The 21085-nt window shown below is 48.3% G+C and overlaps 7 protein-coding genes across 7 annotated transcripts; 4 read left to right on the forward strand and 3 right to left on the reverse strand.

The window, feature by feature from the left end:
- Positions 1-1793: 1793 nt before the first annotated feature.
- BKA55DRAFT_539470 (uncharacterized protein) lies at positions 1794-2890 on the forward strand (the record flags this gene model as incomplete). Its single annotated transcript, XM_046190137.1, has 4 exons — positions 1794-1874; positions 1926-2109; positions 2160-2767; positions 2819-2890. The coding sequence occupies 4 exons, from the start codon at positions 1794-1796 to the stop codon at positions 2888-2890; spliced, it is 945 nt and encodes a 314-aa protein (XP_046049218.1).
- Positions 2891-3720: 830 nt separating this feature from the next.
- On the reverse strand, positions 3721-4733 carry BKA55DRAFT_512103 (RmlC-like cupin domain-containing protein; the record flags this gene model as incomplete). Its single annotated transcript, XM_046187772.1, has 3 exons — positions 3721-3890; positions 3943-4392; positions 4445-4733. 3 exons carry the CDS (start codon positions 4731-4733, stop codon positions 3721-3723), a joined length of 909 nt encoding a protein of 302 aa, XP_046049219.1.
- A 552-nt stretch (positions 4734-5285) lies between these two features.
- On the forward strand, positions 5286-7605 carry BKA55DRAFT_568283 (uncharacterized protein). The gene has a single exon (XM_046192804.1). The coding sequence runs from the start codon at positions 5529-5531 to the stop codon at positions 7311-7313; it is 1785 nt and encodes a 594-aa protein (XP_046049220.1). The 5' UTR covers positions 5286-5528; the 3' UTR covers positions 7314-7605.
- Positions 7606-8606, reverse strand: BKA55DRAFT_568285 (uncharacterized protein). Its single transcript, XM_046192805.1, has one exon. It carries the CDS (start codon positions 8512-8514, stop codon positions 7795-7797), a length of 720 nt encoding a protein of 239 aa, XP_046049221.1. The 5' UTR covers positions 8515-8606; the 3' UTR covers positions 7606-7794.
- A 3813-nt stretch (positions 8607-12419) lies between these two features.
- Positions 12420-13019, forward strand: BKA55DRAFT_690141 (uncharacterized protein; the record flags this gene model as incomplete). The annotated part of the gene is made up of 2 exons (XM_046199458.1): positions 12420-12476; positions 12528-13019. The coding sequence occupies 2 exons, from the start codon at positions 12420-12422 to the stop codon at positions 13017-13019; spliced, it is 549 nt and encodes a 182-aa protein (XP_046049222.1).
- Positions 13020-14928: 1909 nt separating this feature from the next.
- Positions 14929-17019, reverse strand: BKA55DRAFT_690142 (Cupredoxin; the record flags this gene model as incomplete). Its single annotated transcript, XM_046199459.1, has 5 exons — positions 14929-15154; positions 15211-15436; positions 15490-16066; positions 16123-16617; positions 16672-17019. 5 exons carry the CDS (start codon positions 17017-17019, stop codon positions 14929-14931), a joined length of 1872 nt encoding a protein of 623 aa, XP_046049223.1.
- Positions 17020-19588: 2569 nt separating this feature from the next.
- BKA55DRAFT_366341 (iron permease FTR1/Fip1/EfeU) lies at positions 19589-21054 on the forward strand. Its single transcript, XM_046185874.1, has 4 exons — positions 19589-19916; positions 19973-20412; positions 20465-20663; positions 20713-21054. The coding sequence occupies exons 1-4, from the start codon at positions 19761-19763 to the stop codon at positions 20983-20985; spliced, it is 1068 nt and encodes a 355-aa protein (XP_046049224.1). The 5' UTR covers positions 19589-19760; the 3' UTR covers positions 20986-21054.
- Positions 21055-21085: the final 31 nt, after the last annotated feature.

The following is a 21085-nucleotide window of genomic DNA, read 5'->3' on the forward strand; positions in this document are numbered from 1 at the left end:
AAACCACCACACACGCGCTATTGGCAAACCCAAACGAGGACATCGAGTTTTGAATATCAATTTGTTCTAGCATCACCTCCCGTCCGGTTTCAAAGCCCCATGCGCCATGATGTGGGTGCCGATGCGGGTGGTTGGCGATCTAGCGTGGCAGCCCGTCCAGCTCCCACCCACCTTGACCTCTTTTTCTATCTCATATGCTGCAGCTTCCTTGATAATATCCGTAGTTGCTGATGAAACAGAAACTTTTCGAGCAGCTTTCTTTGTATACTTCTTTACCCCGCTGCAGATACCCTAACGGCAAAGTCAATGCGCCTCTAGGCAGACATTCAGGAATTTTGAGTGTAAGAACTTTAACTGTGAGACCCTCGCAACCACTTACACCAGCGTCACTGACGTGGACAAGTTGCTGTAAAAGCCGCTCCCCGCTGTGACAGGGGTGACCCATCTCGTCTACAGCTCATGCTCTGACCTCATTGTGTATCTCCAATTACGGCATTGACGTCTGATTTGGATACCCAATTCTCGATTGCATTGACTCAATTATCATGGCGGAGCAAAATAAAAAATGAGAAATTGCTTGGCTCATCGTAATACCCTTCTGTCGTTGACAAAACATCCCCGTAAAACAACATCATAGTCAACATGGGGGGGCCTCCAAGTGCCTGGCCCTGTCCGTCTGTGCTGGAGCCTGTGTCTTTGACGGTCCGGCCCAGTGGAGTGGACTTTCTAGCTTCCCCGCCAGCAACTGGGCCCTGACTGGACTGGGTCGTATTAGCGTTGGCCCCTTCCGTGCCATCGGTGGTCTCCCTGCAGGCGGTATCCAAGCCAAGCAGCAAGGTACTGACCTAGGTGCAGATTTACGCTTCAATCTGTGATGGCAGCTTCCTCCCACTCTAAGAGACGTATGTAGTGACAAGGCAAGATCAAGCCCGTGCCGTGCTTGCCCTGCTAGACCGCCAATGCCAAGCTGGGAAACGCACCGTTTAGGCAGGGTACCCTGCCTGCACTTGCCTTACCAGCCGGCAAGCACTGCTCGCTCCTGCAAAGCAAGCAACCGTCACGCCAAGATCAAGATTCTGGCTCCCGCCCACCCACCACTTACTCCTGCCTTTAAAGCTTCCTCCTCTCCCTTCCTCTTGTTCCACATCAATATCAGCCTTGAGAAATTTTCATTCCAACATCTCAAACATCCTCTCTCCAACAACTCAATCGAGTTTATCTCCCAACCTCCAGCCTCCAGGCCAGTCTCACTTCGTCTCACTCTTACACGAGATCGATCACCTTCTTTTTTGCCCTAGTCACATATCAATTACCATCAAGGTAAGTTACTGTCTCCTCATCATTACTCCGGCTACACTGTCCATCTTTGCCGGCACCTTTTTTTTGCTTGCCCAACAAGTTTGCCTTATTCCAACTTTACGATTGTGTGGTTTGACACCGGAACGCGAGCACTGAATATCGCATTGCGAAGGGCTGAGGGCTACACACTTCTTGTTCTCGGCTCTTCCATACCTCTGTGATACACGTTCCCTTGCTTTGTCTCACGCAAACATCACTCGCGTGCCTCAGGAGCAGACCGCCGGTACTCGCACTTCATTTATTCACGGGCCGCCTCTTCTCCAGCTGGCGGTGATTCACTGCCTAACTTGCCCTCGTTTACATCGCTCGCCCAACACGCTCGCAAAACCTACCTTCGTTCACCATCGCCTTCTTACTGTCGCTACAAACTTCATAAGGAACCTCAACTAATTCATCAATTTGATATAGATCCTCGATCAACCGAAATCATCAAGATGAAGTCTTCTTTCCTCACCATCTTCGGCCTGGCTGCTGCCGCCGTCGCCCAGAGCTCCGATGATCTCCCCCAGTGTGGTGTAAGTCTGAACCAAGCAGTGCACAATTAGAGTATCTCTAACCACGAGCAGCGAACTTGCGCCGGCAACATGGTCAGCGCCGAGAAGTCCCAGGAGCTTGGATGTGACGCCGGTGATATTGGCTGCCTGTGCACCAACCAGGACTTCATCTACGGTCTCCGTGACTGCTCTGCTGCTATCTGCAACGGTGAGCAGGCCGCCCAGGTCCTGAACTACGGTCTTGAGATTTGCCGCCGTAAGTTTTCCTGATTCTACAAAATAATTAACATATCTAACCTTCCGCAGGAGCTGGTGTTCAGATCACTACTGGTGCTTCTGGCAAGGTTTCGGCCACTGCTACTGGCTCTGGCGCCGTTCGAACTGTCCTCAGCACCCTTACCTCTGGCGATTCTACCATCACCTCTGCTCTCTCCACCATCAGCGGTACTGCTACTGGCGCCTCCGACGATGTTTCTGTGAGCACCTACACCAGCGTTCTCACCAACTCTGAGGGGGATGAGTTCACCACCACTGGCAAAGCTATCCTCGGCGGTGCCGTTGTCACCACTTTCACCTCTGGCGGCTCTACCATCGTCTCTACTATTGCCTCCGAGGCTGAGACCGAGACCTCTGGCGCCGAGACCGCTGAGGTGACCACCTTCACCTCCGATGGTACTGAGATCGTCCGAACTCTCGTCACCGAGACTGCCTCTACCGACTCTGCCGCATCCGCCGAGGTCACCACATTCACCACTGATGGCACTGAGGTTGTCCGAACTCTCACCACCGTTACCAGCGGTTCTGAGTCCGAGTCGGTTTCGGAGACCGTTACTGACGCCTCCACCGCCACCGAGGGTGCTACTGATGCTACTGGCACTGATGCTTCGGCCACCACCACTGGCACAGACAACGCTGTAAGTTCATCCACTCCTATATTATATTAGAAATCTCTAACTTTCATTCAGGCCGCTGCTCAGATGACTGGTGCCCCTGCTGGTGTCATCGCCGCTGCTGGTATTGCCATGCTCCTCCTTTAAATCAGGTTGGACCATAATTTGATGTTTGATGCTTTTACGTTGCACATGTTTGATACATAATTCACGCCTGTACCTCGATCTTTTGGGACCCTTAGCATATTTCTTCGGTGCAGGGAGTCGGTTTGCGGGAAAAAATCTTCACAAAATGGTGAATGGTATGAATGGACATGACGGGTCAGGTTTTTCGAGGGTTTAATGATGCATACGGCTTATCTCTCCTTTAATGGAAATGACGCGAAATGTTAGAATGGATGGGATCTTGATGCGGTTTGTGACAGATGAAGAAGGGGGCGGTGGCTTGGGAAATGACGACGGGAAGCGGCAGACTTGTGCTGCCGTGACACGAGCTCAGCCTGTGTCTGTCGTCTCTCATGGTTACATGGGTTCTGGGATGGTGATCCCCGTTCTACGGCCTGACTTCGGTGGTGGACTTTGCTTCTCACATTCATTGAGAAATAGTAATAGATAATCTTCTTCAAAACTGTGTGCAATTCGTATTCAGTGTGACTTGATGTATTACAATGATATGAAGGTGTTGAACCCAAGGAGAATCGCTTGTCAAGTGGCTTATTTCATTTAGAACAATTGCAATAGGTGCCTAGAGAGGGACTGGGGTTGTTTGAATCTAGTTCGGACTGATAGATTTTCGATAGTAGACAGACCGTGGAATTACTACAGAGGACCGATAATAATTATCATTCTTCGTATCATTTATGTATGCAACACAAATAATTTTTCAAACAGCGCCCCTAGCTCATAAGTGTCGTTATAGCTAAATACATATCCCATTTTAACGCCAGCCAAGTCATCAAGCAACATATATGAAAGGTTTAGTCCATCATGGACTTGCCAATCTCACTCTGCCAGTTCTCTGCTCGCTCGAAACCGTTGGAGTGGGTCTGGTAGTCGAAAAGAGCCTTGGCGACGTCCTCCTTGGAAGTGAGAACAAAAGGACCGTATTGGATGACGGGCTGGTCAAGAGGAATACCAGCGATTAGGGCTTATCAAAATGTTAGTATGCATAGTTTTTCGGGGGTAAGTGTTGTACATACCTAGTCGAGCGGGCTTCGAAGCACCGGCATCAACCTCAAAGTGAACAACATCTCCCTGAGGCTCAAAGACAATGTTGTGGTACTGCTCAACAACACGTTGCTGGTCATCCTTGCCAACGATAACATCTCCATCGAGAGTGTAGGCAAAGGCGTTCCAGTTTGCGGGGAGAGGCTGAGTGATCTTGCCACCAGGGCGGATCTCAATGTCGAGGAACCAAACGGGTGTGTAAGCGAGATCCTTGACTGAGTCGATGCCGTGGCTCTGACCAGAAATGACCTTTATAGTGACCTTGTCATCGTCAATTTTGGCGATGGGGATCTCAGAGCCACGGAGGTCGCGATACCGAGGTTCGCAAGCCTTCAGGTCCTTTGGAAGGTCGACCCAGAGTTGAAGGCCGACGTTTGCGCTGCCATCCTCGTTTTGTCGAGGCATCTCAGCGTGCACAATACCTGGGTCAATGTTAGTAAGTTCTCGCTATTAGGATAAGTGAGTGGTTCATACCTTTTCCAGCAGTCATAAATTGAAGGTCACCAGCGGAGAGAGTACCCCTGTTGCCAGCAAAATCCTCGTGATCCATGCCACCCTCAAGGAGATATGTGATAGTCTCCTGGCCACGATGAGGATGATCAGGGAAACCAGCACCAGGTTTCACGGAGAAGTGATCGAGCATGAGAAAAGGAGAAAAGTTGCGAAGCTGAGGAGTGCCAATTGAGCGACGAACACGAGCACCAGCTCCTTCGGATTGCTCAACGGCAAGGAAGACCTTGCGAACAGTTCGAGTGACGGACATTTCTGTGGCGTAAAGGTGATGGTCTTTGTGCTGAGTGTTGGCCTTGTCGAAAGTCAGAGGCGTAAGAGTCCTTAGGAATTCAAAGGTTGAAGTTGCTGTGTCCTTGATACGATGTTGGAACAATGCAATAGCTGCTAGAGCAATGAATACTGGTATGAAGATGGAACGAAAAAGGGTCATGACCAGGGAGGGCGGTTGAGAAAGGGGATTTATATACTACGAGAGATCAGGTTGGATGAGAAGATGAATTTGCAAGCACGACAAATGCAGGGTCCTACGAGTAGAAATAGATAGAATAAGCCATGGATGGCATTGGATCGAATTGATCCGTGGTGGGGGTTAGAGATGTTTAGTCAATGTTGCATCAGCAGCTAAATTGTGGTGGTTTGCTTTGCAACCTATGGGCCTAGCTATTGCTAGAATGGAATGGTCCCCAATATTTTTGGTTTGCTAAGGCTGACCAAGGTGATGAATGTCTAATAAGTGGAGATAATGACTAACGTAAGATCTGATATCCGTATTTCCGAGTACTGCCTACCCTAAACTTACATACTTTTGGTACCTTAAGGTAGCTTTCATTTACAACCTTCCTCTGATCATGGAGGAGATTTGTTGGAATATGCAAATGATGCGCTCCTGCTGCTTCTGTGTGGCTTTTTTCTTAAAAACGAATCACGTTTTTGGACAGATAACGCTTCTCCCTTCCAGATTTCTACCTGGCATAAAACACCCCCAAATATCGACGAACTCTCTCAAACATCACGTTAGTTCTGTATCGGTCTTTTATCTTGTAAGATGACAAAACAAAACATCACTCAAAAGCCGTGGTACGATAATGGCAAGCAATTCAAGGACCCGAAACCGCGTTTGGAGTGGGACGAAGTCACAGAGTGGGAGGAGGCGAATCTCTGCAACAAGATAACCATTTTCCACTTGCCCCTCGAGTGCCCATTTCCTCTCACCAACAGACGAAATGCTTGCGCCCTGATCGAAAATTTCCTAGACGCCGTCAAATACCACAGGCACCTATTTCCCTACTGGCGCAGGCGCGCCATCAAGTACTTCATCTGGCGTGAATGGTTCGTCATCAGCAACAACGATGAGTGGAAGGATTACAAGAACCACCCCTTATACAAGAATCGTGGCACGCTCAGGGCCTTGGCAAAGAAGACGTTTGAGAATACAATGGGACTTGCTTCTGCTTTGTTGTTCGTCCTCCACGGAATCTACACCAATGACTGGGAACTCGAGTTCCTGTTGAAGGGACAGAAGAAACTCATCGATACATACAACATGTGTAATACCAATATGACGTGGTGGAACAGGGATGAAATGCTCGACATTCTGTTCATTGAGTGCGAATGGCTCAAAGACACGCTTCTCGAAGCGCACATGAAGGAGAAGAAGGAGATAGATGAAGAGTGGGAGCATAGACAAACAAAGACACTCGAAGAAATGGAGGCTTTTATTGATGAGACACCAGAGCCTATGGATGAGGATGAGAATTTCGATGATAACGGTAACGCTCAAAACAACGCTCAAAATAACGCTCAAAACAATATTCAAAACAATATTCAAAATAACGCTCAAGGTATCACTCAAGGCAACGCTCAAAATAATACTGAAAACAACACTCAAGATACCACTCAGGGTAACACTCAGAATAATACTCAAAATAACACTCAAGGTATCGCTCAAGGCAACATTCGAGGCAACATTCAAGGCATCACTCGAGGTTATACCCAGGGTATCGATCAAGGCAACGCTCAAGGCATCGCCCAGGGTATCGATCCATGGGACGTTCCTATCACCATGGGTATGAATCAATGGGGTGCTCAAAGTTTCGCCCAGCAATTCGAGCAGTGGGCTCGAAGGGTTGACAAGGATCTCCATCGATGGGACGCTCAATGTTATGCCCAAGGTATCAATCAAAGTCTTATTCAAAGTCTGGCTCAAATTCTCAATTTAGAGCTAGAGGACGCACAGGATATCGCTCAAAGTCGCGCTCAGGATATCACCCAAGGTAAAGCTCGAGGTATTGCTCAAGAAAAGGCCCGACAACGCCGCACTCAACGTCGCGCTCAAATTCGCGCTCAGGGTCGCACTCAAGACAAAGCTCGAGGTATTGCCCGAAACAACACTCAACGTATCGTTCAGTATTTCGATCGGGACATCGCCCAAGATATCATTCAGAATCTCCCCCCGGGTAACACTAAAAAAAGTGTTAAAGCTTTCATGAAAGGCGTCTATCAAGAGCTCGCTCAAGGTATCGCTCAAGACAAGGCTCAACAACGTCGCACTCAACGTCGCGCTCAACGCATCGCTCAGGAGAACATTCGAGAGACCACTCAAAACACTACCCAGGAGAATGACCAAGAAGGAGCTCAGAACAACGCCCAAGATCTCATTGCAACGACTCCTCATCATCAACGAATAGACTCACAGGCTCCTGAAAGGCCAGTCAATCGCGCTGTTCCACCTATAGACCCACCTCATGCCCGTTCAGCATGCCTAGTCGACAATGATGAGGATATCTATGGTAATAGTGGAGACGAGGATGATAATACTAAAAAACAATAGTGAAACTGCCGTTGAGGCTTCTGCTGCATAAATAAAACCGTCCTTGGAGTAACGTTTACACGGCAGCCTTAGTTATATGGCTCATGCAGAGGATCTAGGAGCTCTCAAGAATTGCATATGGCGCTAAAGTCAATGTCAAGCAACATACGAAGGCGAGTGTTGGGAAGAATATTGATAGTAATAGGAGGGTTAGGCGGATGCTGATGAGAATGCTGAGGGCAATGCTGGGTGTAAGAGCAGCGATAAGGAGAAAGTCGAGGACGAGAACAGGATTACGTTAGGGGCAAGATTGGCAAGAATCCTGATAGTCAGGTGAGCATAACTGCTGAGGTTCATTATGTCAGCTTCTAGTTACACAGGGTATACGTGTAAAAACTATAAGGTGTTTCCAATAACTCCATGTTCTTATCCCAATGAAAAAGCTCGGGGGTACTTGTGCAACTTGATAGGCCGAGAGAGAATTCACACGTATGACGAGTAACTACAGCTCCTCACTCCAAGTGTCTCCGTCATCAATGTATCCCATATCGCGAAACAGGCGCAGTGTCTTTGACGCCTGGGGATCGCAGAGCAATACACGGTGCTCTCTCAGATACTCAGTGACCTCCTGATACACCTTCTCAGATCCAGCTTTGGCCGTAGACAATTCTATCTCCATAAGGTGAAGCTCTCCAGCCACTACGTCATCTAGCTTCGCTTTGTGTCCCAATATCTTCAACTTCCACTTGCCATCTGGGAAAGGCCCGTAGGGTACAAGGCCATCCCAATCAATGTCGTCGTACTTTTCTGCGAAGCGCACTTGGTCGTCGCTCCAGATCTCCTTGGTCTTATCGCTCAGGAGGTACCGTTGACCACAAGTGAATGGAACGTTGTCTCCGTATCGATCATAGACGCAATGGGCGCTCGGAGGAATGCGCTCTGGTTTCTCATCGAAGCGGACCTTGATGACAGAAAACGGGGTTCCTTTGTTCGTCTTTGTACGGAACATGACACCTTGTTGCGCATGAGTCGGTGGCATGGTGTCGAAATATGTGATCGGGTTGCGCTTGTAGGGTGGGCGAACTTCTTCCCCCAGTTTCTCGAGGACGGCTTCTCCATCACGATCACATAGTGACCATTGAAGATGTATCTCTTTATCGCTGGTTCGACTCAAGGACGGTGTCACAAACAGTGCGAAAGCAACGAGGTTGTAAAACATCATATTGATAGAATTCGATTACAGTACGGTACCTGAAAGTAACTATACTATATCTAACGTAGAAAGACAGATGGAAGAGAGGTCGTGACTGAGAGATGGGAATTTAAAGAAGAGGAGCAGCAGCAGCAGTTGTACCACTTGTATACCATATGTCTCACTGAATGTGTGAAGCACATCTATTTGTCTGTGCACACCAATTTGCTTTCGCCACAGCATCACTTACCACGCATCGTGCAATAAATTCATCATTTTCGCATCTGACCGTATTGAGGCCTGACGTTGATCGCCGATTGACAGGTGTCGCAACCAATTGAGCTTCAGTATTTGAGCAGCTGACATTTCGATCCGCATCGAGCCGTCCCTTAGCAGGCGGAGATATTCCTCATTGTCAGAACTCAAGTGAGACATTGGAAGATCCCCAAGGAAGTCGGCAAACAAACACCGCTAGGCTTCACGGCGTTCAGCGATGTGATTCGTAATGCGAGTCCTGGGTGCGGGTTAACAAGCTGCTGTAAGACAACAGGTGACCTTGATGGTGAAAGCAGTGTTGCTTTGTGAAATGTGAACAGTATCGTTATATCGACCTTTGTCCGTGCCTCCGATAATGCGATAAGTGGGTTTCGAAATTAGACCAGTCATACTCGTAAATCTGAAAATCTGCGATCTTCAGGCGTTGTGTATATTGGTGCACGAATATTTCGAGACTGGCATATGGCTTGCGCCGCGACAATGCAGGGAACCGAGCCCAGAAAAAATGCTATGGACTATGATCATCGGAAACAAGCCGAATTTGAGGGTCTTGCATGTGGTCCAAGATAATCCGAAGAGCCCTTGTAAGTCAGATCAATCAAAGCGAGCGGATCTCCCACGCATGAGCACGAGCATGAGGAAGGGAACATGCAAGTTATGTAGGGCTGTTGACTAGCCTGAAATCAAATGCTAGGTGTAGATGAGGCCCACATTGACCGACGGAAGCTATCGTGCTGAGCTGCCGCGATCACGATAGGCATAGCGATAACGAAGAGTAAATTTGTGTTCGACATGTGATACTGAGGGGATGCGTGGCCCTAGCCATTGGGTTTCGTACATCGCTCACCAAAGATGCAGAGCAACGGCGTGTCAAGCAAATATGCATCCTGTCGTGATCACGATATGCCGAAGTGACGCGGCGTAAATATGGTGAAGCATGAGAGGAGCAGTCTCAATGCAGAAGACGAAAAAGAGCCGTGAGGAAAAATATGGAAATCATGTAAAGTGTTGGTCAACAGTTTGCTAAAAGGAATGTGTGGGTTAGAGGGGAATGCTGGCGTTGTTCACTGGTGTTACTTGAAGATCGTGAGATTTTGTATTGCTGGCGTGCGTTGCCGAGCATGCGTAATGAGACGTTGAATATACTGTCGATCAGGGTTACACAAGCGCATCCGTCTGCTTGATTTGAGACTTTCAAGGGGGCACCCACGTCTAATCAATTGATGAATTCATCGCCTATCACTCAGTCATCACTCGACAATTCCTGACATGTGAAAGTGGCTGCAAGCGGGCCATAGACGACTTTCAGTCTTCAGAAACAGGGGAGCATGCCACGTAGCAGGGGACCCTTGGGGCTTTGGGTGATCGGTCGATAAGGTAATAGAGCGATTCCATTAACGTGATGCGGCTATGGAGCAGAGGTCGAAAAGGGAATCGAGTTCGTGGCCACGAGACGGAGCCGCTTTTCTGGAAGCGACATTTATTCTTTTTTTCATGAGATCCGAGGCCGGTAGTCAAGCTCGTGTCTGGTATGATGTTTAGCCGCGGCAGCAGCTGGATTGCCTTTCGCCAAGTCGGCAGCAGGATGAGAGGTCTCTTATCAATGCGTTGAATTCGCCTTAGCATTGACCGAATGCCTCACATGGCGACTACACCAAAGAGCGATAAAAAGTGCCTTTCGTACTGTATGCGCGGACTGCTACCCTGTTACCAAGTAGGTTTAGTGGTTAATAGCTGACAAGTTAAGTGCCTGGCTGAGACTGAACGAGGCGGCGATTGGTTCCTAGCAAGGTTGCAAGGGGGAGAGGAGTTGCTGATCCGACCTGATTGCTATTGCTAGGTTGAACGGATAGCTAAGTCTTCAAAATGCCCGAGATAAGCCATACGGAGTACGGAATACACAGATGAGGATTAGCCGTAGACCGGGCGCTTGCAGACGCAATGCGAGGAAACACGGACTTGGAAAAGCGTCGTGTTGAAACGCATCATGACGAAGATTGAGTTGTATCTGGCTCTCTATTGCATTGCATTGCGTGGTATTGCAGTATTGCAGTATAGCACTCCATGGAATTGGCCATTGGCCATTATCTCCGAGGAGAGGTAACGCTTCCACATTCATGTGCCAGCTATCCGAGCCCGCGGAAGGAGTTGATAAGCCGGCTGCAGACAGTGGAGATATCAAAGCCCCCGAAGTAATAACTGTCTCGTTCACTTGAATGTCATCTCGGAATACCCAAAAGGAACGCAGATGGTGTCAAGTGCTCATTCTTTCTTTGATTGACGCCAAGGACGCGTGGCGTCGATGGAGGGGAATTGCAATAGCTGCACGCCATAATCAGTAAGCAAAGATTTTGTAGCTCAAGCTCTTTCTTTTGTTGGGGATACTTGAGTCGAATTGATAATCTTGGTGTTGGTTATGTTTGGAGTAAGGGAAACGTTATTGCTTGGAGAGTGGGGGGAGGGGCCACTTTCACATGTCATGGAGATCATTCTTTCCTTTTACTGCCTGCAGGGACATTACGCGAGCGGCAGGGGTACGTACCTAATTAATGAGCTCCCGTCCTCCCGGGGTCGAATGGTTGTTGAGGAAAGAGATGAAACGAGGAATGAACACTCAAAGACAGGGCATGCGGCTGAGTCGAACCATTGCAGAGCTTTTGGCGGTGATGGTGTCACAAAGGCCCAACAGCACCCCACCAATGCCTGTACCGAGTGACTGATACTGACTGATACCTACTGCTATCATCAAATGGGTGTTTAATGAGGGCTACAAGAATAGAAAAGCATGCGGCTAGAATATCACTTGAATAACCTCAGCTAAAAACTCAGCGGAGATGTAATGATGCTAATCTCTTTCCGTCATTCAATATCAAAAAGGGAGACTCACAAGAAACAACTTGAATCAGCCACAAGATAATGAATTACTACATAGCAGTACATGTCCAAGCTACGTCAAGTATCCACTCAGCCCAAAATAGCTCTAAAGATACCTTGTCTAGTACAAGCACATGTTTGCCCATTTGCACATGCAAATTGATTGCTCCCTAACACTCACTCACTCCTCCAAAATCCTCGCGATGGCAAAAAACAGCTGCACCTTGATATTTGCTGTATCGTAAAGGTGGGTTACTTTCCGGAATTTTCTAACCCCCTGCCTACTGGGCAGCACCTACAGCACACCCAAAGCGCATTTATTAACCTAGATGGGCCCTTTCCTCTTCCTTTCCTTCTTCCTCCTAGTTCTTTTACACCAAAAACTGTAGGTACTTGACTTCCAAGCTGTGGCGTCCCACCAACATCATCTCCCTCCTCTCCCTCCTTCTGACCTCAGACGTAACGCACACACAGACACACAATCTAGGTAGTCCTGACTACTACTCTCCCCTCTTCCTCGTCCTGTTCTTTTTAGCCTCTGCAGGTCCCCTTCAATTGCTACCATCCCACTTTCCCACCTTCTTCTCTTCTGTTCTTCTGCCTTACACCATCCCATCCCACCTGAAGCTCTCTCTTACAAAATTACCGTTCCTGACTCGAATCCAAGCTTATCTATCACTCGTCATCGACCGTCATCACGATTCCGACAAGCAATTGACTTTATCTCGAACCTTGCGACTTCACCACTGAAACCGATTCTGTGCGATCATTCCTAAACCACTACCATGTCTCACCAAGTTAACGGCGACGTGAGCACTGCTCAATATTCTGCCTTCGTCCAGGTAATTACTGAATAGCTCACCACTTTGCGACCCAAACTAACCCATTCGCAGCATCTCCTCAACTACCCTGTCATTAGCGACGGCGTCCACACCTTCAAGTCCAACGAATTCGGCCAGCGCTCCATCAAGCTCACCGACGCCGCTTACCAGACCTTCGCCGCTCCCGTCGTCCCCTACTTCGCCAAGCCCTACCAATTTGTCTCTCCCTATGTCCAGAAGGTCGACTCGCTAGGCGACAAGACCCTCGACCGCATCGATGAGAAGTTCCCCGTCGTCAAGAAGCCCACCGACGAACTCTACCAAGATACCCGCGCTCTCATCCTCTTCCCCATTCAGAAGGGTCTTGAGGGCAAGGACCACGTCTTCCAGGTCTACAACTCTGAGATTAAGAAGGTCGAGCAAGGAGGCCTCGTCGCGCACGGAAAAGCTGCTGTTACCACCGTCCTCGTCGTTAGCAACGAGACACTCTCTTGGTTGAGCTCTTTCCTGCACCAGAAGAAGGCCGAGACCACCACTGCCGTCAACGAGAAGATCAACCAGTAAACGTCTCACTGAATGCCCATGGCACTACGAGCTTGATGACTGTGCTCAACTAAACCACACTTATACCCTCCCTGTTTTCCTTTTTACTCGGAATTATTTTTTTGAAAACATGGCATTTCCTGCTGTACTTCTCTTCCTTTACCGATTCTTGGAGTTCTGAATGATATGGGAGCATAACGCCATTGCATTTCAGCCTATAACTCTCGGTATTGTCTCATGTGCCTCTTTGTTTGCGTTGCAAACATGATTAAAAGGGTTGTTCCAGCCCTGAGAAATACAGGTGTTGACTTCGATGTGCAATCCTCTCTGTCATGTCTCATAAGGCGCAGTGGGGCTTGTCTGGCCCCCATTTCTCTTGTTTCTCCCTCCCCGCTTGAGGATCTAGCCGATGATGAGGTGGCTAGCGAAAGGTGCTGATGAGACGTGTGATGATCAGACGGTTGTGTATCCTCGAGATCTATACGTGAGGGATACGCCCACGGCGGGGGGTTCAAATCGTCAAAAGGATGTGGGCTTTGAAAGACTTGAAAACGAGCTAATAGATTTTTTTGTATTCTTAAGTGAAAATTGTGTGTGATTCTGGACACTGGCATTATTGAACGGGTGAGAGGTAACGAGATTTGTAACAGGTTGCACAAACATGAAGGTGTGAGACAAAAGAATATGTTAAGCTTGTGATATCACATCATGATGCAATGGCTGTTGACAATTGTTCCCTTCTAATCACCATCACAACCGGTACACGGCGGCGCATAAGCTCATACCCGGCTGAGGATTTAGGTAGAACATAATCTGGTGATGTCCAGGAAAATCTATGGATTTGCATCAGGCTATCTAAACAAGCAGGTGGTCACGGGAGCATTATCAAACAAAGGTTTACTGAGTTTAACATCACCCTTTTCCGTAAAAGCACGGTCACCAGTAAGCCCTGGTGAAGCATGCAGAAGGAATAATATAACCGGGTTAATGAGCACTGCGATTGATCTGGCTCTTCTTCCATCATCACCCAACGGAAGTAAGCTTCTCCATCTTTATGTCCACAGTGGCTCTATATGATAGACTTAGTCACAAATAGAGCAGTCATAAATATAGATGATATGGCACCGAGCAGTCTCATAAAGGAACAAGAAAGCTGGTTTCGAAATCCGAGATGGGAGTAGCAGTCATTTGACTTGTTATGCAAAACTTGACTATTCTGCCAGAGCCAGATATCCCTAGAACTCAACATAGTCTTGGGCAGACATACATGCTCGCCGTCCACTCATACATAAAATTTAAGACCTAGATGCCATGATGCCCGAGTCAAGTCCCCAGATGCTAGGAGCAACAGAGTTTGACGATGGCTTCGTTGTGGGTATTGGCCGGCCTGAAATCCAATATATGCCATCTGGCCATTGACCATGATTTCTGCCTCGAGCTCTTGTGGCCAGATAGCGAGACTCGCAGCACAACCTCAATCTCGCTCAACACGCTCGGTAACACTTGGACCCCTTGAACGAAGCATTTCCGCTTCCCACCCAACGATCAGCTCCTCGGCTCATTTATCGAGCAGAAAGGCATGTAATTTCCTGAAACCTAGACACATATGAGCAGATCGAAGCGACTGACTACGTGGTTCAATCATATCTTTTGTCTTCTGAGAACTGAACTTAGGTCAACGGCCCCTTGATTATGCGGACCCCTGAAAAATAGAAGATACTATAGGCAATGGGTCTTCGAACTGGAGCTACGCTGGCGATGAAAGATTAGAACACAGTTCTGCACGAAAGAGAAGGACACCAAAATAGTATTAAAGATGAACCAAACAAGTAACAAAGTGGTATATTTAAACACTAATATATATCATCAAATTAAAAGCGCCCTAGAAGCAAGGCCACTCAGCTCTAGAAGATATGGACCCGGCCCATAATTAGTGACTTCTCGCACCACCCGAAGGGGAAACAACTGTCTCTTGAGGTCCCTTCTGAGCAGGGTTGCCGTCACCCGAATCGCTACCATCAACGATGCCAGCGCTGAGAGCACCGGCACTGGTTGGGTCGATAGGTGCAGAAAATCCATACCATGCAACGACGGCTACACCGAGGATACCGCAGATACAGCTGAAGACGAGAGCAACGATACCACGAGGGGTGAATCTTGAAGGAGTGTCAGTGTGCCAGTCTCATGAAGCAATGGGATTAGAGGGACTTACCCAGCAGGCAAAGCCTTGGCAGGCTTATTCTCGCCAGTAAGGTCAAGGAAGTTCTCAGTATTGGCAGCTGCATTTCCCTTTGTCGGCATATCAGCAGCAGCGCAGGCATCTAGGTGGTTCTTAGGAATCTGTATGGTCTCTTGAAGGGTAAGAGGGTCTTCGACGAAGGTGGCAATGAGACCAGACACCACGTGCCATTCAATATGGCAATGGAATAGCCAAACACCTGAAAATGGTTAATTAGGTGGATTCCTTCTCAAATTGTGTTTTGGCACATACCTGGGTTGTCGGCCTTGAAACGCATAACAATGTTACCGTTGGGATAAATGACAAGAGTATCACGTCGCATAGGGGTTTTGGGCAGATCGGCTTCAGTGACATTGGCATCGGCCCAGATGCCAGCCTCCTCTTCGGAACGGTAGACAGACTGGAATGCATGTCCGTGAAGATGAAAAGGGTGGCGGCCAGAATCGAGATTGTTCACGACAATTTGTACGATCTCGTTCTTCTTAAGGACCATAGAGTGCGTGTAAGTGCCGTAAACACTGGGATCCTCAGCGTCCTTGCCTGCACTGAGGGCGGTGTACAGAGTGGGAACCTTGGCTTCGACGTAGGTGATGTTGTTGAACCAGGCGTAGTTGGCTCCATCCTTGAGGTTTTCCATCTTGACATCGAGAGTAAACTCCTGGTCAGGCTTCCCAAGAATGCCCATCTTGTCGTATGGAACAAGCTTCATGTCATCGTGGGGGTCCAGAGTCTCAACAGTAGCGGCGTCTGGCTTGTCAGCCTTTTCATCATAGACGAGCCAGCCAGTGGCATTGTAGTTAAGATCCGGGGGCAGGACATCAAAAAGAGTCTAGGTGAGGTTGTCAGCTTTTGCTTTATCGCCCTTCTTAAGCTGACAGTACTCACAGTATCCATGCTGGCAACAATTGGGAAGTTCTTGGAAGTGTCCTTTTTGGTAGTGAGCAAAAAGCTGACACGTTGAGCAGCCGAGATGTAGATCATCTCTGCCTCAGCCTCTTCGGTATAAATACCATCGACCTCGATAATGCGCATCTTGTGCCCCTCAAACCAGAGATACTGGCCGGCAAAGGCGCCTATGTTGATAGTACGGAACAGATAGGTTGTTTCGGGCTTGACAGACATTGTGAAGTTTGTGGTCTCGTTCATCAAGGCATTGTTAGGCACGGGCTCGGCGCCTGAAGGGTTGGCCTTGCTCATGAACTTGGGAATCATGGATTGCATCTCATCATGATACCAATCAGAGAGAGAGAAGATAACCTCTTCATCATACTTATCCTTGTAGGGGAAATCCTTATCGTGAACAATAAAGGGAGCACGCAGACCGTCAGGGTACTGAGCAGCAGTGTGACTGTGATACCAGTAGGTACCTGGTTGGTCGACCTGTGGTGGATATGTTAAATCTAGAGATACAGAGGGGATCTCGAGCCTCCTTACAGTGAAGTTGTACGTGAAACTGGTTCCAGGAACAATTGGGCATTGGCTGACACCGGCAGGGCCATCCATATGGGTGGTGCCGTTCATGTAGAGACCATGAAAATGCAGGGAAGTTGATTGATTGCCCAGGTTATTGTGAGCATTGATGATGACCCGATCACCAATGTCAACCTCGATTGTAGGGATTGGCCACTTGCCATTGATGCCAATAACTGGGCGCTCGAAAGCATTGTCAGGATTAGCTCTGACCCAGCCAATATCGAAATCAAACTTTCTGGTAGCTGCGGAAGCGAGATGAGGAAGGGCGAGAAGCAATGCTGCCTCAACTGATAAAGAGTTGAAAAGCATTCTGAAGGTGTGAGGACCCAAGTCGCCTCAGCCTCAACAGCTTGAAGTATGACAAGAGACTATGGTGAGGAAGAGAGACAAGATGAAAGAGGAGAGGGACAGGCCCAAGCAGGGAGGTATAAAAGCTTGTAAGGCACTTGTGGGAAGCAGATGTCAAGAGGCAAAAGCAGAAGAAGAAGCGAGATGGATCAGATTGAATAGATTAGATGGATAAAACCGGAAGTAGATTGAGTATAAGATGGGGGTTGGTGGGATGATCAATTTACGGTATGGACATGGGGAAAAGAAGATGCATGCACAGTCCTTGGTCAGAGTTTGGGTAGCACCAACACCAGAAAAGTAGGTAGTAAGTAAAAGGTGATACCGAGAGCCGAAGCAAGTCAAGAATCGCCTAAAGATGATCCAGCTACTGAACTGTCTAGTCTGATAACCCTTGCTGATCCATCCATGCATGGGATGGACATAATTCGGGTAGAACGTCCGACTAGCGAGTCAATTCTGCGGCGCCAAACGTGGTTGACACACAGAAACGAAGTTGGCGCATGATGGTTGTTAAAAAAGCTGGAATGAGCTGATCAGGGTCAAGGCTTTGGGCTGAACCACAACTGCGGAATCGGTGCGCGTGTGCAAGAGAGAACTAGAGAACGTGAATGTGATCGTTCTAGACGAGCAAGGATCAGCCTGCAGATGGATAAGATGAGCAGCTGTTGATCCATTGTGGCTTGAGAAGGCTTGAAACCATCGAGAAAGACCGTGTAAGTGCAAGGTTGAAGAGTTAAGGTGGAGGAGTCATTAACGGTAGAAGGTTAGTGAAGACCAAGCTGATTCCACACCTTTCCCCTTCTGGTTCATCTAATGCTAAATGATGACCCCACTCTGAGCTTCATCTTATCAATCGCAACCTCTTCCTCGTGTTTTCCTCTCTCTTTCAATGCCGCTAAAGCTTCTTGACATATGATTCGCTTCGAAAGAGGCCAAAGAATTGAGTTCCCAACTGGTACCACATTTTCGGCACAGACACTCCCGATCCCTGGAAGCTCATTCAAGGGTCCACGATCTTCTCTCCCTGCAGACCCTGCCCAGCCTGCCTATCTTATGCCAAGCCGGGTCACCCACAGCTATCACAGGCGCTGCAGCCTCTTGGCGATCGTTTTTACCCCCCGGATACCGAGGACCCTTGGCTCTGTTCATCCAGTTTCAATCAGAAGCAAAATACATTACTAGAGTGACCTCTTCCAATCACTATCACGGTGTCAAGAAATAACAAGTCCTTGCGAAAAAGAGGATCCCGCGGCATACCAAAGCCGAAAACAACAGCCACATGGTCTCGATTTGACTAAGACGATCATGAGTGGGCCCTTCAACGGTCGAGAGCCATTCCATGGTACTAGCAACCAACGAGTGGTCTGACAACGGACAAGCCTCTCCAATAAAGCCTCAACATCACAGGCGAACCCGAGATCTTGACGAGCCATGCCACTCAGAATTTTCAGCCGCGGCGTTCTCTAACCCTTGATTAACGTTATCTCGTCTGGCTCGGCTTTGTCAGTAATGGTGGTTACTTCGGATCAGATAATGATTATCTCCTGATCTTTTTGATATGATAACTTTGATCTTGGACCAGCAGGTCATAACACCCTTGACCGTCAGCCGCTTGCCTTGATGCAGCTGCATGAGTGCGGCTGAACTGTCACTACCATCCATCTCGACGGAACATCGCCGCTTCGGAGGGAACGCAGTTGAGATTCCAAATTTGCCTCATCTGAAATTCAAGGCTTGGGCATGATACTTTCCAGAATACGGTGACTACAGCTTTTCCGAAAGCCACCACGATTATCCGTGTCAGTCCGATACAAGCACGAGCATATCGGCATTTGACTCTTGGCTGGGATCCGAGGTCGCATTGTGGGGTGCTATGAGACACGGAGCTATCCTAAGCTTCCACCAATGTAGCTTCGTCAATGAGTATTCCTCCATTCTTCTTGAACCGACTTCAGCCTGAAGAAGTGTGCGCACAATGAGGGCCGAAGTCACTTCAAGTTAAACGTTAAGCATCAAAATAAGAAACAGCCCAATTGCGGGAAATCTAGGACATTCACACCCTTAATCTGCAGTCACAGAATTATCTGATTGATTGATTAAGGTCGCCCCATGAGGAAACATCCCACGTTACGGCAATTCCTTGCCGAGCGTCGACGAGCTAACTTAGCAGCAGCAAGCCACCGACCATCCAACAACCCAAACAAGTCCGATCATGGGCTGTTTTCTGGCCATTGCTCCGGTACTCGGTAGCTCGCGTTTCATTCTCGACCAGGTTCTCTTGTCTGGGTTTTTCACATTCCGCGCTTTACTCTGCTGATCCTTGCGGCATCTCAAAAGTGCAACTCGTCTAAGCATACGCTTAGCCAACAAGCTTAGTTTACAAGGTTGTTATGCGGATACTAAATCAGATCGTGTGTCTTCTGATCCCCTGTTCAAGATTTTCTTCTCGTAAGAGCAAGAAAGTTATCTGATCGGCAGCCTGTGATGACTAGATCGTTCAAAAGCTGCTCCAATCCCAAAAGGGACCAAGTGTAACATCAAATTCAATATCTCCGTTACCACACCCTCTTCTTGACATTCCCATACTTCTCGCTCTACTGTATCACCTTATACTTGAGCTCAAGACAGCTCCCCTCTTATCCTGAGCCCAACACAGCTCTCTCAAGTTATTCAACTGCACGACACTATCAACTGTCAACATGGCCGTAGACGTCTTTGCGGTTCCCGTCTTCCTTGTTGTCTTTCGAGAGACTCTTGAGACAGTCATCATTGTTTCTGTCTTGCTTGCTTTCCTCAAGCAAACCCTTGACGGTCCTAATGGCGACATCAAAGTGTACAAACAGCTGAGACGTCAAGTAAATCAATACGAGATATTTACTAGATCTGCCTTGAATACTGACTAAACTTATAGGTATGGCTTGGAACAGGTATCGGCTTCTTTATCTGTTTGGTTGTGGCTGCTGCTGTCATCGGTGTCTTCTACACTGTTGGCAGAAACTCGTGGGAGAAGAACGAGTATTACTATGAAGGTGCATTCTGCCTCTTCGCATCCCTGATCATCTCCGTTATGGGCGCTGCTCTACTCCGTATCGGAAAGATGCAAGCAAAGTGGCGAGTCAAGCTGGCAAGGGCTCTCGAATCGCCAATCAAGGCTGGTTCCAAGGGATGGTTCAAGCAGTTTATCGAGAAGTACGCCATGTTCGTCTTGCCTTTTGTCACCGTCCTTCGAGAGGGTATCGAGGCTGTTGTCTTCGTCGCTGGTGTATCCTTTTCTGCTTCGGCCAAGTCCATCCCTCTCCCGACTGTCGTCGGCCTTTTTGCTGGCTGCTGTGTTGGCTACCTTCTTTACAAGTAAGTGCTTTATATATAAGTGTGATGATATTTAGCGGCTGACTTGATCCAGGGGTGGTGCGAGCACCAAGCTTCAACTCTTCCTCGTTCTCTCGACCTGCCTCTTGTACCTCGTGGGCGCTGGTCTCTTTTCTCGCTCTGTCTGGAGTTTCGAGATGGCCAAGTGGAACGAGTACATTGGTGGTGAAGCTGGTGAGTTTGGGAACGGGCCTGGTTCCTATGATATTGACCAGAGTGTCTGGCACGTCAACGTATGTCTTCATCTCCCAAGCTCACCTCAATAGCCTAACCACTCTTTAGTGCTGTGCCTCCACCGAAGCTATCCAGAACGGCTGGGGTATCTTCAATGCTATCCTTGGCTGGACAAACTCCGCTACTTATGGCTCTGTAATCTCCTATAACCTGTACTGGATTTGCGTCATGATCGGCTTCATCATCATGCGTTTCAAGGAGACACATGGCAGACTGCCATTCGGAAAGACCAAGGCCCCTGCCAACGCTGTTGATGATGCTGAGAGCCACGCAAGCTCAACTCCCAAGAACGTTGCAACAGAGAAGACTACCACCGCTTAAGAGAATATATGAAAAGAGGGTCGAGGACTCATCTGCTGGGGATTTATTGTATAATTCACTTAGCTTTCTAACGACTCTATGAGTCTAGCTTGGTCTATAT

Source organism: Fusarium redolens (assembly GCF_020744475.1).
Source record: "Fusarium redolens strain MPI-CAGE-AT-0023 chromosome Unknown BKA55scaffold_8, whole genome shotgun sequence".
In the NCBI taxonomy this organism is placed as follows: domain Eukaryota; kingdom Fungi; phylum Ascomycota; class Sordariomycetes; order Hypocreales; family Nectriaceae; genus Fusarium; species Fusarium redolens.